Consider the following 14,461-nt stretch of genomic DNA (forward strand, 5'->3'; position numbering starts at 1 on the left):
ACCTGAGAAAGACAAAAAACTTTTTTCTCAAGTGACTTTAGATTATATTCGAAATATACTACATTAAAAACACCATAAAAAAGATTCTGGTTGATGTAGGAGAAGCTACAGCAAAACCATAAAAAACAACAATAACGTGATTTTTTCTTAACACTAAGAACCGTACACGCGTAAAATCATAAAATAAATATTGTAGAATTCCCTTCTCTTAAAAAATACAATTTCATATATATTTACAAAGTTGTACATAATTCATATAAGCATTTACAAGAATCAGTTTTTCTACCATGCCAATCATTCTCGTTGTCTAAGTTCTGAGGGTTAGGATGCACGTAAAATTGCATATTATTTACAAAAACATTGTCCACCAAAATCGAATAACAGGTGACTAAATTGTGTCAAATTTTAAATTTATCTTCTTGGACAAAATCGTGCCAAGTGATCGACGCCTCCTAAAATTAAAAAAGAGCATGGTCACACACATCACATATTATGCACTCCAAACAGAAACCAAAATTTGATTTTTTCTTACCGCAATTGTAACAACGAATATTGTAGTTGTTGTTGTTGTTGTATCCAACATTTCCAAGGTGAAAATAATGATGTTGATAATTATCAGTTCGTTCATGATGGTAATCTCTGTTGTGATTATAGTGAACCTGATTTATAAATGACGGTATTTGCTGATGTTGATAATGATGTCGTCCGACGTTGTTGTTGTTGTTCCGATAATCATGGTAAGGTCGGTGTCGGTTATTTAAAAATCGTGGTGAACGAGAACGAGAACGTCTTCGGTTAGATTCCCGGCGATTGCGAGAGTCTTGGTGATTATTACGACCAGTTCCCGCTTGTTGTGGTACGTCATTGTCGTTTTCCTCGCCAGGTCGATGAATCATGTTTTTAATTCCGTCTGGATCTGAAAGAAAAGATGTTAGTCCAATTTACCTATTCATACTAAATGAAAGTAGCAGAAATAAAAATGATATTTGTAAAATGATACAAAAACAAATTTTAATATTTGAAAAAAAGAGAAAATGGAATGTCATATACGAATTTTACGTGTTTGGTACGCACAGGATCTTCGACGAGCTTCTGATACTGGATTATCGAGACATGAAATTTATTTCATTCTCGGCCATGCGATGATGTTCTTGTTTTTTTTTGTTTTGCATTATTTTATATGAAGAAAAAGAAACATTAAATTTTTAAAAATATAAATAAAATTGAGCATGTATTAAAATTCAGGTACATAATACAGGGGAGACTAATTCCAAAACATGCTAACAATCTATGTGATAAGTCCACACGGTTAGGGGAAGGGCGCTTTAAAACCATATTTTAACTCTACGCCACTAAAAGCGCTAAGTTTGAAAATTACAAAAACAGCTATACAAACTTCCCAGGGCAATAATGATTTTGGTACACAACAAAAACCAGGAGTGATTTACAAAATTAGTAAAAAACAGAAAACTGGGGCGATATGAAATTAACAACAATTTTTTAACAATCTTTTAAGAAACAACTTTTACTGAAAATAAAATATTTTGTATGGTTTGAAGTTTTTTTGTTCTTTATGCAATAAAACATTAATAAATATATATCTAATATACACAGCTTTAAAAAGTCATAATGAACAAGTTTAAAAAGAGCTCTGAATTTTAAGCTAACTCGTGTAGTGACAATTCTTTGAATTATCAATTACTAAATGTCACAAGCGTTGGCTTTTACGAAAGCCGTTTTAATTAATTTTTCTTTATATACACATGATTTTCTAGAATTAAAAATTATCATTCGTTGTATATATGTGAACAATTTCACAGAATTTGTAATTATTGGTCTTCTTCAGTATCAGTTTAATAAGTGAAAAACTTTTTTAACTGGTAATATTGCCTCCATATAATCCCATGCAATACACATAAAATGACAAGAACAATGTAATGTAGTTAAAGAGGGTAGCAAATATAATTTTAAACTCCCCGATATCAAGAAATGTAAATAACATTTTGGGGATTTATCCCTGAGACAGAAACTCTTGCTCTAGAACTACCGGAGGGTACTTTACCTTCGGTAGCATCATCCCTCCGTTTCTGTTCAGAGCGTTCCCTTAATAATACTTTTCTCCTTTGTTTTGTTTCATCATCCATCGAGTCAATCATCTTTTCAACTGCGCTATCTAAAACTACAGAACGGACCGCCTTGTCTTTGATGCGGCGTCTACAAACAGGACAAGTTTTTTTCTTCCTCATCCACAATCTCAAACAAACTTCACAAAATGTGTGTGCACATGGCAAAGTTGTGGCTTCGATAAATAGCTCTTGACATATTATGCATGTAAACTCATCTTCCATAGTTTGAATAACAGTCTGCTTAGCATCTAATTCAACTTTTTTTGTAACTTCCTGCTGCTTTTTTAACTGATTTTCCTTTTCTTGGATTTCTTTTTTTAATTCCTGAAGACAACTTTCAAGTTGCTTTTGATTTTCCTCAACAGATTTGTATTTTTCAATTAAACCTTCCTTAGCTTGCAATTCGGCAATCAAAACATATTTTTCATGCTCCTTTGACAGCATTGCCTGCTCTAACATCGATTTTTGTTGCTCTAACTCTTGCTGGTATGCCTTATCTTTTTCACTAAGTTTTTTTGATAATTCTTCCTGCAAATTTTTTTCTACAAAATCTTTTTCACTTTGCAGGTTATTTATCTGTTCATCATATTCAGATCGTAAGAAATTCTCCTTCTCTGTAAGCTGTTTTTGCAACAAGCCCTTTAGATATTCCTCAGCATCACTGCGGTCTCTTTCAAGCTCACATTTTTGTTGTTCAAGTTTTGCAATTAACCCTTTTTCTTTTTCTTGCAACTTATTTAACAATTCGTTTTGATGATATTCTTTTTGCTGGAGTTCTTGTGTTAACTTTTTAATTTTTTCTTCCTGCTCCTTTATGTGAACTGAATTTGACTCAATTATCATTATGCCTGGAATATCTGCTGCTTTTTGTCGCTTAGATGGAGAGCCTTGTCTTTCTTCCTGAATTTCATAATTATCATGTCTTTTTAAATGGTTGGAACAAACAGCCTCTACGACATACTCAAATTCTGGAGGTGCACTATCAACACCACAACCAAATGCTATTTTGTCACCATGCTTGATGCTGTGTTGAACTCCAGGTCGAATTCTTTTATTATTGATGTAAACCCCATTCATGCTCTAAAACGTATAGAAATGATGAAAACGTAAGGGGATATAGAGGAATAAAATGATTTTTTTTTTAAAAGGGGCGGATAACAAATAACTTTAGTCACACTTCAGGCCTTTTCTCTATTTTATCTTAATTTGATAGCATATTGCACAATATTGTGGAAGTAAAAGCCTTACCTGGTGGTCAGAAATTTTTATATTTCCACCTTCAACAAAAATTGTTGCATGCTTTCTAGAGATCATTAAAGGTGTATTTTTAGATAATAGTCGTTCTTGGACATCACTGGAAACAATTCTACCAAACGTTGTCTCTTTTTTTTTAGAAAGGTATATGTTGTTGGCACAGATGGGATCTTCTTTTCTTGTAACCGGAATAATTTTTCTCAAGCGGTACGTTACATCGTTAATATCTTCCATATTGTGAAGGCATTCCAACATTAGAAAGAGAAAAATATAAATTGTAAACGAAGCTTTTTTCCCAAGTTTTATAGTGCATACAAAAATCATAAAAGGTTCGTTCACGCAGGTTTGAAAATGTTTTGATGTGAACTAATTTTTGATTGCAAAAAGCTCCCGTTTGTTTATAACAGAAGGGGGACTGGAACTAATTCATTACAACCAGGGGGCTGAAACTACCAATTTATTTATCCTACGCATAATTTTCCCCACGAAGTAATAATAAAATGGATACAAGCTTTTTTATTTGTTGCTATCTATCAACGTGAAGAAAACGAACTGTTATATAAATTAATCTGTAATCATACTAAGGGAAATATTTTAGAAACAACGCCCTGTATTATATAAGTACTATGTTCTCCCCCGGAGGTATTTAATAACGACGATATACTTATTTGACACTGTTCTTTGCAAGCAACTCTACCGCAACAAAAAAGAAAAAATTCTTTGTGCGTGTCTTTTTAGATGAAAAAGGACTTTTTTATTGTATTCCTTTAATGTAATAAGATTTCTACATGTTTTTAATAGCAATTTTATTTATGCCTCATAATTTCCCTTATCGCAAAAGCCGCTCAACTTGAATGCTCATCTCGCAAATTTGAGAGATGTCCAAACATCATCATTTTATAAATCAGTAAAATTTAAAGCAACGTCTCAGCTGCATGTACAGGATGGATAAATAGGTAAGTAGACGTACTGGTTAATATTAATCACCTAACTTTATTTAATGCTTGGTCTCAAAATTTCTATTTCTGTTGGACGCACTGGGTATGAAGAAGGGCATTGGTAGATGATGTGCATATTTTACATGGGTAGCCTCACAAATATCGAGGGATAAACCCTGTATATGAGGGGCCATGGCTTAGATGGCCTTAGAGTATTTAATGCTCATTTTGAGCTACGCAGATCCAATTAGGGCCCGTGCTCTACTAGACAACTCCCAGCAGCATCTAACGGCCTACACAGTGTGCCATCTCCCCAATTTCCCTCACATGGCTTGGGTTTACCCGGGGCTATGGTGACTTTCACTCGCCATGTTGAATCGCCGTCAAGCGGAATCGAACTCCGGTCTTCCACACAGAGTACGAGAGCTATAACCATTAATCTACGGCGCCGCAATAGCGGTACACAACAATCTAAACTACATGCAGCTCAACCTCGTACCAACGCCTGTTGTCTGTTTTCTATAACCTGTATCTCCGTCCTGATGTCAAGATGCCCTGGGGAAGAGGCTGCTTGCAGCTGTATTTACTCTTTGCCTCTTTTACTCGACAATACCTATCAAACACTTAGGTGGTTGAATCATAGAGACATCTCTATGGTTCAATGGATGCTTGAGCTAATGTATGCCTTAGCATGTACTTAGACGGAAGAAGGAAGTTGCTGTTACATTTTGGTATGAGTCGTTTTGCAGAAATCACTCTGAAACCATACTCGCCAGCAGAATTCTCTGTAACCTACTTCAATGTTCATCACAAAGAACTTTAGGAACGTGAATGCTCTGAAGCCTACCTCCTAGCAGAGAACCAGAAAGAGGAAATTAGCACGGTTAATTAAAATGCGTCATGTAAATATTGGATTAAAAACACTACGACAGTCCGCCTTTTCAGCATCGTTTCATCATTGTCATTTACAGCTTTTATTTTTATTAATACATTTTACGTTTGCTTGTAAAGATAATCCAATTTGACGAGAGTATCATGAAAATACCATGACAACGAGACGTCTAGTAGGATGACAGATGCGAGCAAGTTATGACACAGCTGAAATCAGGATCAGTCAGTTTCATACATAATAAATTTAGTTTCAACGTTTTATTACACACACGCCCAGAAAATAAATATAATATGCCTTAATGCGTATACAATAATTAAAACATTTTTACTACATATTTTTGGTATTTTTAAATATATAATCTCATATTACGATTTTAAGACTGCACGAGCAGTTTTGTGGAGCTTGGTTCATGAATAAAACGATGCATGATGGAATATATCGTAGCTAACGTTCCCGTGATGAAGGCGAAAATTCCAATCAGCGTGATAAATATGTTTAAAGCAAACTGTAGTCTGGACAAGCCTTGTCGCCAGTAACATAACGTATGGAAAATAGGCGGAAGAATGAGCCCCACTGCTACGCCACTTATAGAGCCAACGAGAGCCATAAAATTATCCAGTTGTGGTATACAGATAGCCAGAATACCTGTTGATAGAAATTAAAATATAAGTCAGAACAGTAAAAAGTGAAAGCTCACTAAAAAAGGTCTGGAAAAAAAGTTTATTTCATTACAAAGCAGAACTGAAAGTTTTCTTCTGGATAATAATGGCGAAAATTTCATCATAATTTTTTTCTTGCCTGCTGCGCATATGGTTTTGGAATGACAAAAAAGAGCAAGTCTAATGGAGTTGAAATTCGCCGTGCAGTTTTGAAGCAAGGTTAATTTCGCTTCTTTAAACAAGTTTTTTTAAACAAATTCACAGATATACTGCAAACTGTCAACTAGATCCTACAATAAAACCCAAAATTTCTAAAGCAATATAATAAAATTCCTCTTGTTGCCAAAAGGGTCGAGAAAAAACCGTTCGCCAAAAACATTCTCGCTGAAAATTTCAGATTTTAATTAAATTTAGAGAGGATAGTTTAGTTTAGATCAGAGATATTTCAGGGGTCATATCTATATGAAAAAAAAAATAACCGTGGATCTGATAGTATCTTCAATACAATTAATTAACTTCTTTTCTAAAGCATAAGCGCTTCTTTCATGTGGCAATTTTATTTTGCAGATTCCTCTTGTAGCATTTAGATAAAATATAATTTTTAACAGTAAAAATTAATTCCCAAGATGCTGGAATGCAATTAATGCACGATAAATCGATTATCAGTGATGTGCAACTTTTAAATACCGCCCACTGTTGTTGTGTGTTTACAGTATTACTAGGGATTTTTGCTGTATTTTAAAAGTCCTAACTACAATAAGGAGGCTTGGTCAAGCCATGGAGGAAACCAACCTCGTCACCAGGACCTCTTTTCGCTTTTTTGATATCATGGATGGCGCGAAGAAAAAAAGCGAAAAGAGGTCCTGGGGACGAGGTTGGGAGGAAACCAAATTTATTAAAAACATACTAAAAGCAGAAAAGGCGAGAGTGTTGATGGTGAAAAAAGGGTTTTTGCTTGTATGTGAATGTTTCATGTTCATAGGCAACTTCGTCCCCAGAATTTGTTAGGCTTTTTAAATTTGAACGTACAAGTATCGAAAAACTTAACAAATCCTGGGGACGAGGTTGGTTGATAGGAGGGTGTAGATAGGGCGCATCAAGGAATAAGCACCACGTGATTCTGCAATACAGAGTAGACTTACAGGTTGAAACGACGAGGAATGATCTCAATAGCAATTCATACGTGTGTTTTTCGCTCTCTGTTTGTTTATGAGTTTGTATGTAACATTTAATAATTTCAACTGAAACCAGCAGTTGTAAGGGATACGTGAAATAAACCATCACTGCAAAGAAGATCTGTAACGTTTGGTACAACCTATGAAGAAATTATGAATAAAGGATACAGTAGACTCTCTCCATATCTCTAGAACTCAAATTTCTCCTTAACTCGTAAGGAGAGATTTGATGGAGAGACATGTTGGAAATTTTAAAAAACTCTCATAAATAACTCTCATAATAATACTTGAACCTCCATAACTCGAACAACCACTTAACTCGAACAATTATTTTTGTCCCATATTTCTCTCTATAACTCGAAACAAGTACCTAGGGTTTTTAACAATCCGAATACCAGTTGGACAATTTAACTGATCGTTGTGGAGATAGTTTACTGTATTTAAACGCTACGGAAAAAATTAGAAGTTAAATTGGTTTAGCTTTCTGATAGGTTCTTATTCAGTTGATATGCATACAATACTCTAGCATCCTTTATCACCATATTATTTTTATAAAACAATAAGTAATCTTTCTGGCAAATTGTAGCAACATGCTCACACTTACGCAGTTTGTGGAAGATTCAACGTTATGCTACCAAGCGTATCTTCACCAAAAGTCAAATAACCAAGTACGCCCATGGACACATAGAGAATCAGAACAATAGAAGCAGCGACTTTCAAAACAAAATCGAACGATTCCCGTTTCTTTAATTTATTTTCCGTTGGTAGAACCTAAATTTTTTTTGTATAAAAAGATGAGTCATCTGTTCACTTTAAAACGACATTCATACTGTAAAATAAAATAATTTTTTAAATTGTAAAAATTTTACCACGGCAATTCCTTCAAATGCGTACACAACTTGCCCAAAAGAAACACAAGCGTTCAAGTATCCGTTGGTCGTCGGAAATAATTTCGGATCTTCCAAATTCGTCACCAGGTAGTGATAGATTACACCCAGACCGATCAAAACAATAACATTTCCAATGGTTGTGAGGTATGCTAACCGACTGATATTTGTTATTAAGGATGGTATCACAAGGAACGGAAACAATACCACCATCCATATTCGAACATCCAACATGCCTGCTACAACTTGAATGTTGTGCGCGATAAAAACAACGTAAACACAACAAAATCCAAGTTGTAAAGAACACAGCAAAAAATCGGTCATATATCTAAAAAAGTATAAGTATTATTGACAACACAGAGTTATAAACATCAGGCTGTTAGAGTGAATAAAAGGACACGTACTTCCCAAAAGTTCCAGCTTTCGTTCCATAAACGCTTAATAGGTGTTCTGATATCCCAGAATAGCTGATTATGTTAATTCCCAAACTAAAGAAATGTAGGTTACAGTGGTTAACAAGCATTCACCGCACAAATGATGATAATCCTAATATTTTGTTGTTTTTAGTTACAGCTGTTCGTATGTCGCCATGTTAAAAAGACTGACGTTAAGACTCGTTTTCATTTGACTGCATTATCTGCTATAGCGAAAAAAAAGTCAAATGGAACGGAGCGTTAGATATGTATAAATAATTAAGGACAGTCGTATCGTTCTAGATCTTAGCGTTTGACCGCAAAAGTTGTCTCAGAACAGAGGTAGAAGCTATTATTTGAAGAGAAGCATTAATACACGTGAGAGAAGTAACAAAAGTTCAAATTGTTATCAAAGGAAAGTAAACACTTTTAGGTTCTTCCTACCTTTGCCTGAGATGTTTAGCAGTGTCGACCAAGAGCTTTATATTGTACATGCAAACCAGACCGAGTAAAACAAGGACTGTTGGACCAAGCTATGCAAAAAATGATTAACATGTAAAGTTGTGACAACATTACTATTTTCTGAAGTACGTGTGAGGCAAAAGATACGCGATACACCAATTCGTCATAACGGTTACCATTTTTTATCTGGAGAGCTGGGTCGAGTTTAGGGTAAACAAAACGAAGCGAAGTTCGTTGTGACAAAATCAAATCCAAGTTTTAATGGTTGATATGGAATACTGCAGGTTGGCTCTCTGTCCACAAAAGTGCTCAATTAAATCCTTCACTTGGATGTGGAAGCCATAAAGTTTCTTGCCTTTTTCACATTTATTTCACATTTCATTCACATTTCTCTCTTTATGCATTTCAAACAATTATAGCTAGGTAAAGATCTTACCTTTAGGTTGGCTCTTATGCTCTGTGCAAATACTTTTTTTCCACTTATGCAATTCCCTTGTTTTATTTGTATACCCAACAACATATACAATGAGCAAAGTCCATAACTAAGACCACAAAAGCCAAATACCACGAAAAACTTTTAAAATACACTCAATCATAGTGCTGTATTTTTCCTGTGTGCGCAGAAATGGAGGTAACCTTTCCGCTTAGTTTGTTTACATTTTTCCTCCATTTCTGAGCGCACATCGGTCCTAATCACTTAGATGCGTGCGCAAGTAAATATCGGGACTGTGATTCCATGTTTTACTCACAAAACCAGATTACTTGACCGACTGACTGCCAGCTAACTAGCAGTCTCCTGTATTTACGCCGTGCGCGTTATGTCGAATTGGTGTATTGCAAGTACAAAAATTTAAACGTTACGTTATAAGAAGGTCGCAAACTTACCACAATGCCTCCGTGCATAACTGCAGATGGTAGACCTAAAATACCAGTTCCGACGAAAGCTTTGAAAATATGAGTCAACACCTGCCACTCCCTGCAATAAAATGCAGATGTTTAACCTGTTGTATGCAATAAACAAAATCTTCAGGCAGCGGGTAATTTGATATTTACGCGTTTACATGGTAACATAAAACAAACACAAATCTGAAATGGTCCCCATATTGCCTCCACCACAAGGAGTGTAGTTTGATACGTAAAAGATTTGTATGTTGTCGATGCACTTAAACTTTAAATATAACAAAAACATAAAAAAGGACCAGCGCTAGTTCTACATAGACTTGCTCAAATGTAAACTTTTAAAACGCAGTGCCAAAGATAGGGCAACATTAAAAAAACGGCACTTACTTTGGACTAGCCGACCGGTGTTTTACACTTAGAGTCAGCGCGCAAGAGCCGGAGTACACACTGTACTTGAAAAAAACAGCCACAACCTATTTTGGACCAGCGCAAACGAACCGGTCCATTTGTAATCGACGTAAAAGAACTGGACTCCTTTAAAAATCGGCGTCTAAGAGACGGCTTCCAGTTTAGACCTGCAAAAAGGAAAATAATATACTTTTTAAGTGATCTTACTCGAGTGCTCCTTCGTCAACTTTACGAAGTGATTCATCCAGCAGGCGATCAAATTCATCTTCAGAATGAGCTAATGTATCATCTGCACTAGCCGCTTTATCATTCCCCTGCACAGCAACTGTTTTAGTACCCTCCATCTCATGGTCTTGTGTCACTGCATCACGAATATAGCTTGACTAACGTAACATCCTAGAAGAAAACATGAAATTATTCCTTGAAGCATAATGTTTTCTTTTTAATGATTGAGTCCATGGATGACGGTAATTGCTACTTTTTAATATAGAGAGAAGAGACGTGAAAAAGCAATTTTACATACTTTCTTTTTTTTCCACAAATTTATTTCTTTTGCAACTAAACTACTAAACGAAATATCAAAATATTGTTATATTATCTCATTTCCCCCCTGACATTTGCAACAACAACGAGTAAAGAAACGCATCCCTTATTTTAATTGATTGATTTATATAGTGTCAATATCAAAAAGGCTTCTAAGGAAGTAAACGCTTGACTCTAACCACTTCAACAAAAGTTCATCTGAAGAAGACATTTAAACATCTCGGGTATTCATATTACAACCGTATGTCTTTAGAAGCATAGTTTACAGACACAAAACATCTGTCTTTTTATGAAATAAAAAATTGATTTTTTTTCAACAAATATCTTAATACTCACTGCAATTAATATTCGCTTTGGTGATGATGATGTAAATTTAATGACATTTTACAAACTCTTAAATGTTTACTTTTCAGATAACACGAGACATGACGAAAAACAATTATTTTTAACACACTGTCAATCATAATAAAAACTACTGAGTGAGAAAAAATAATAATAAATAAAAAATACAATATACAATGATGTATTATTAGGCTTTTATTATTAGAATTAACACAGGACTCTATGCCCGTACGATATAGCTACATCCGTTTTGTTTTATCAGCAACATAAGGCTCAAACTTTCAAAAAAAGAGCAACTTATAGACAAAAACTTAGCCTGAAGTGAGCAAATAAATAAAAAAAAGAAACAGATCTTGTAAAAACAATAGCTTTAAGTTCGGTTGGCAACCTAGTTCCCAAGGTTCTTTTCTCCTTCTTACAATATAGGACGAAGAGAAGAAAAAAAAACTTGCGGTCAAATTGTCAAATAGAAAAAAAGTGCTATGGGAACGAGGCTGTTCAGTTGGTTCACCATCCTAACGGAGAAAGCAAACACGTGAATTTGTCTTTCCCAGTAAGTAGTGAAAACATTGAGCCTCACCCAAAACCCTGCATTTCGCTAAATCTCGTTGATAAAATTTGTTTTTCTGCTTTGTTTTTCGACTAAATAATTTAAAGCGCGGTTAACATTCAAGTAATTTCCATCATTATCATAGTGCTCACTTGAAAATATTGTACATATTTTAATGTTCGATTGCGGTCTGGAAACGAAGTTGAAGAGCCATCGTTTAGACCATAATATTGGCAATGACAAAAATACTCACTTAAACTAATGAATCATTTGTATTATCATTCGATAATTCTATTGATTCCTAACCAAAATATTATAAAAAAGGAAAATAAAAATCTTAAAAAAAAACATAGATATAAAAACAAGTATAAGAAACTTACTACAACAAACATTGGTCGTTTAAGCGAGAGATAATGCAAAAAATTCTTCCACTTTTTCTTTTTTTTCTCTTTCTTTTAGCACATACAAACAAAAGAAGTTAGGAACAAAACAAACACCTGTTTTTACTTAATAAAAATAAAATAGAAAGAAAAACGTTGTCATGCCAACATTAAAGCTTTATTCGCATAAATTGGATTTAACGATGCTTTGTTGGTTGTCCCTCCTTCCAGGTTGTTTTGTCTGGAGAGAGATGGAAAGAATAGTTTTATTTTTTTAGAAGAATTTTCAAATCATTTCTTGCATCTTGTGACTAACAAATAACAAAAAAAAAATAGAGAAATGATCAAAAAATTTGTATTATCCATACGTAACTTGAGCTCCACCACCAGTAATTAAACAAAGCTGCGAAAAAAGGTTGGTGTTAATTACAAACAAACGCAAACAATTTAAGAGTAAACAATGAAATTTTAAAAAATCTAGGCTATAATTTTCAAGATAAACTCAGTTACATGAAAGCAACTGTACGCAAAGAGAAGAAGATGAGAGCAAGCGCCGGCAACCGAGTACATATATTACTATTTAGCCTCATTTCCAGGGCCTTTTTCGCTTTTTGAAATTGAAGATGGCGCAAACCGAACCTTAGCACGAGGTTGGTATTCCAACTAAAATAGGCTGTGAGACAATGAAGCAATGTCGCGACCTCTTTTTAAATATTAAGGTTAATTCTTTCCGGAAAACCAAACCAATTAAATGACTTGAAATTAAAATTTGTTAACTTTAGGAAATTAGATAAAAAAAAACATATCTGCTCTTTTTGAGGCGTCGCCGAAGATTGAACAGAAACAAAAAGTCATTTTGGGTTCGGAAAATATATATGGATCGAAAGAAAAAAGGGGAATTCTATCTTCTAGTGAAGGACTTGAAACTTTTTGATCAGGAATACTTTTTTTGTTGCTTTCATATGTCACCAGGAATTTTTGAGCAGCTTCTCTGTCTTGTAGCTCCATTCACAAGGTAGGAGACCACAAGAATGCGAGAACCAATTGGGCCAAGTGAAAGATTATGTGTGTGTTTGCGATATTTTACTACTGGAGACGCCCAAGCAACTATATCTGCAAGCTACAGAATGAGTCCAGCTGTTGTAGGCCGTATAATTAATGAAACTTGTGATGCTTTGTGACAAGTGTTGATGGAAAAGGGATACTTAAAATACCCCTCAAATGAAAAAAAAATGGATAAATATTTCCAAAGAGTTTTTTGAGTGTTGGAATTTTTCAAATGCAATAGGTGCAATTTATGTTCCATTAGGGTTCTGAAATATTTTTTTCAGAATTCTGAATTTCTCTCTTTTTTAGCTATTTAGACTGATTTGGATAAAGCTTGGTTACCCGCCCTAAACCATGTGAATTTGATGCAACCATATGATTAGAACAATCTGCAAAATACTACCATCTTTAAATAAAAACACCTTTTATTGAACATAAACAACTAAATCGCATAAGCTGAACACTCTAAACTGAGTGTACAAAACAACTTGTCAAAATACAGACCTCTCTCTACGCTTTTACAATTTCATAATGTAAACTAGAGACGGACGAAAGTTTTTTTCTGTAATTAAAAAACATGATATACCTTTAGTAAACTCAGAAATACCCAAACCAACACTTCTCCTTGATATGAGAAACTTAAATATGTATATAGATATAAAAGATTAAGGTAAAAGCGTATATATAAAATTGTATAGTCGTTTTGTTGGAGTTCAATAGAGGAAGAATTTTCTATTGTCGGGATTCGGAAGTCATTAGTTTTTGCGGCTCTAGTATTGTATTGTTTTTGTGTAATGAAAAGCACATTAGTTTACCAATGTGGAATTACTTTTATTTATTCTTCTTGTGTGATTTTATTCTTTTGACTCGCTTTTTGTTTTTCATGCATTTTTGATATTTTGTCAATATAGTTTGACCTAACTTAAAACGGGACAAACAATCTTATAATACAATGCCTATCTTGAAACACATTGTCCTATCTTTTGACATGTTGCCCTGTCAGTTTGGTGGACGAAAACCAACAATTGACAGGGCTGACGAATAACTTGTAAGCATCAAAACCTTGGATTTAACGCGAAGTAACTCAAATATCCTCCTAGCTCAAATAAACTGGAAAACTTTCGAGCTTGATAGGTAGCTAAATGAAAATGTGGCGACAATTCTTGTCAATAATAATTACTAAAAAACTGGAATTCAGATTTACATTATTAGAAATGTCAGAGTTCACTTGTCAATGTTTACAGTGGACTTAGGATTTTCGCTTATAAAATCTCTCAACTGTGCTAATTATTGCTGACGTCAGCCGGGCTCTTCTTTCCAATATTTCGTCACTTTGTGCGCCCTGATGTGAATTATTTTATAATTCTGGCACTTTAGAAAGTGCGACTAGCGTATTCTAAACTAGGATATAAATATACCATTCAAATATCTGTAATGTTAATAACCAAAGGTTGTGTAGTGACTTTTTTTCTTAATTTCGAACGC

General features: G+C 34.4%; 3 protein-coding genes across 6 annotated transcripts in view; all 3 read right to left on the minus strand.

Moving 5' to 3' along the window:
• Window positions 1-14,461, minus strand: part of LOC130656769 (spastin-like) — a 52,486-nt gene that overhangs the window by 35,452 nt on the left and 2,573 nt on the right. The gene's annotated exons all lie outside the window — the stretch shown is intronic.
• On the minus strand, window positions 126-3,760 carry LOC130656766 (E3 ubiquitin-protein ligase RNF8-like). Of its 2 annotated transcripts, XM_057459682.1 has the most exons (4): window positions 3,375-3,760; window positions 2,063-3,206; window positions 533-916; window positions 126-452 (listed from the first exon to the last, which is right to left on the minus strand). In XM_057459682.1, the coding sequence occupies exons 1-4, from the start codon at window positions 3,702-3,704 to the stop codon at window positions 412-414; spliced, it is 1,899 nt and encodes a 632-aa protein (XP_057315665.1). In that variant the 5' UTR covers window positions 3,705-3,760; the 3' UTR covers window positions 126-411. The 2 variants fall into 2 exon arrangements, 1 of the variants encoding a protein (XP_057315665.1); XR_008984996.1 differs by lacking the exon at window positions 126-452 and having other exon boundaries at window positions 774-916; window positions 1,075-3,206; window positions 3,375-3,758.
• On the minus strand, window positions 5,423-12,070 carry LOC130656770 (proton-coupled amino acid transporter 1-like). 3 transcript variants are annotated; one of them, XM_057459687.1, is made up of 9 exons: window positions 11,930-12,070; window positions 10,322-10,510; window positions 9,692-9,782; window positions 8,789-8,877; window positions 8,336-8,419; window positions 7,914-8,259; window positions 7,649-7,815; window positions 7,012-7,184; window positions 5,423-5,855 (listed from the first exon to the last, which is right to left on the minus strand). In XM_057459687.1, exons 2-9 carry the CDS (start codon window positions 10,456-10,458, stop codon window positions 5,584-5,586), a joined length of 1,359 nt encoding a protein of 452 aa, XP_057315670.1. In that variant the 5' UTR covers window positions 10,459-10,510; window positions 11,930-12,070; the 3' UTR covers window positions 5,423-5,583. The 3 variants fall into 3 exon arrangements, with proteins under 3 accessions (XP_057315670.1, XP_057315672.1, XP_057315671.1); XM_057459689.1 differs by lacking the exon at window positions 11,930-12,070 and adding an exon at window positions 10,994-11,011; XM_057459688.1 differs by lacking the exon at window positions 11,930-12,070 and adding an exon at window positions 10,638-10,680.

Source organism: Hydractinia symbiolongicarpus, chromosome 9, assembly GCF_029227915.1.
Source record: "Hydractinia symbiolongicarpus strain clone_291-10 chromosome 9, HSymV2.1, whole genome shotgun sequence".
NCBI lineage: Eukaryota > Metazoa > Cnidaria > Hydrozoa > Anthoathecata > Hydractiniidae > Hydractinia > Hydractinia symbiolongicarpus.

Coding starts and splice junctions, on each gene's coding strand:
- LOC130656766 (XM_057459682.1), bottom strand. CDS start 3,704: ATGATTTTTGTATGCACTATAAAACTTGGGAAAAAAGCTTCGTTTACA. Junction 3,207..3,374: donor TAAAAATTTCTGACCACCAG/GTAAGGCTTTTA, acceptor TATACGTTTTAG/AGCATGAATGGGGTTTACAT. Junction 453..532: donor TATTCGTTGTTACAATTGCG/GTAAGAAAAAAT, acceptor TTTTAATTTTAG/GAGGCGTCGATCACTTGGCA.
- LOC130656770 (XM_057459687.1), bottom strand. CDS start 10,458: ATGGAGGGTACTAAAACAGTTGCTGTGCAGGGGAATGATAAAGCGGCT. Junction 9,783..10,321: donor GTTGACGAAGGAGCACTCGA/GTAAGATCACTT, acceptor ATTTTATTGCAG/GGAGTGGCAGGTGTTGACTC. Junction 7,185..7,648: donor TTGAATCTTCCACAAACTGC/GTAAGTGTGAGC, acceptor ATTTCTTCATAG/GTTGTACCAAACGTTACAGA.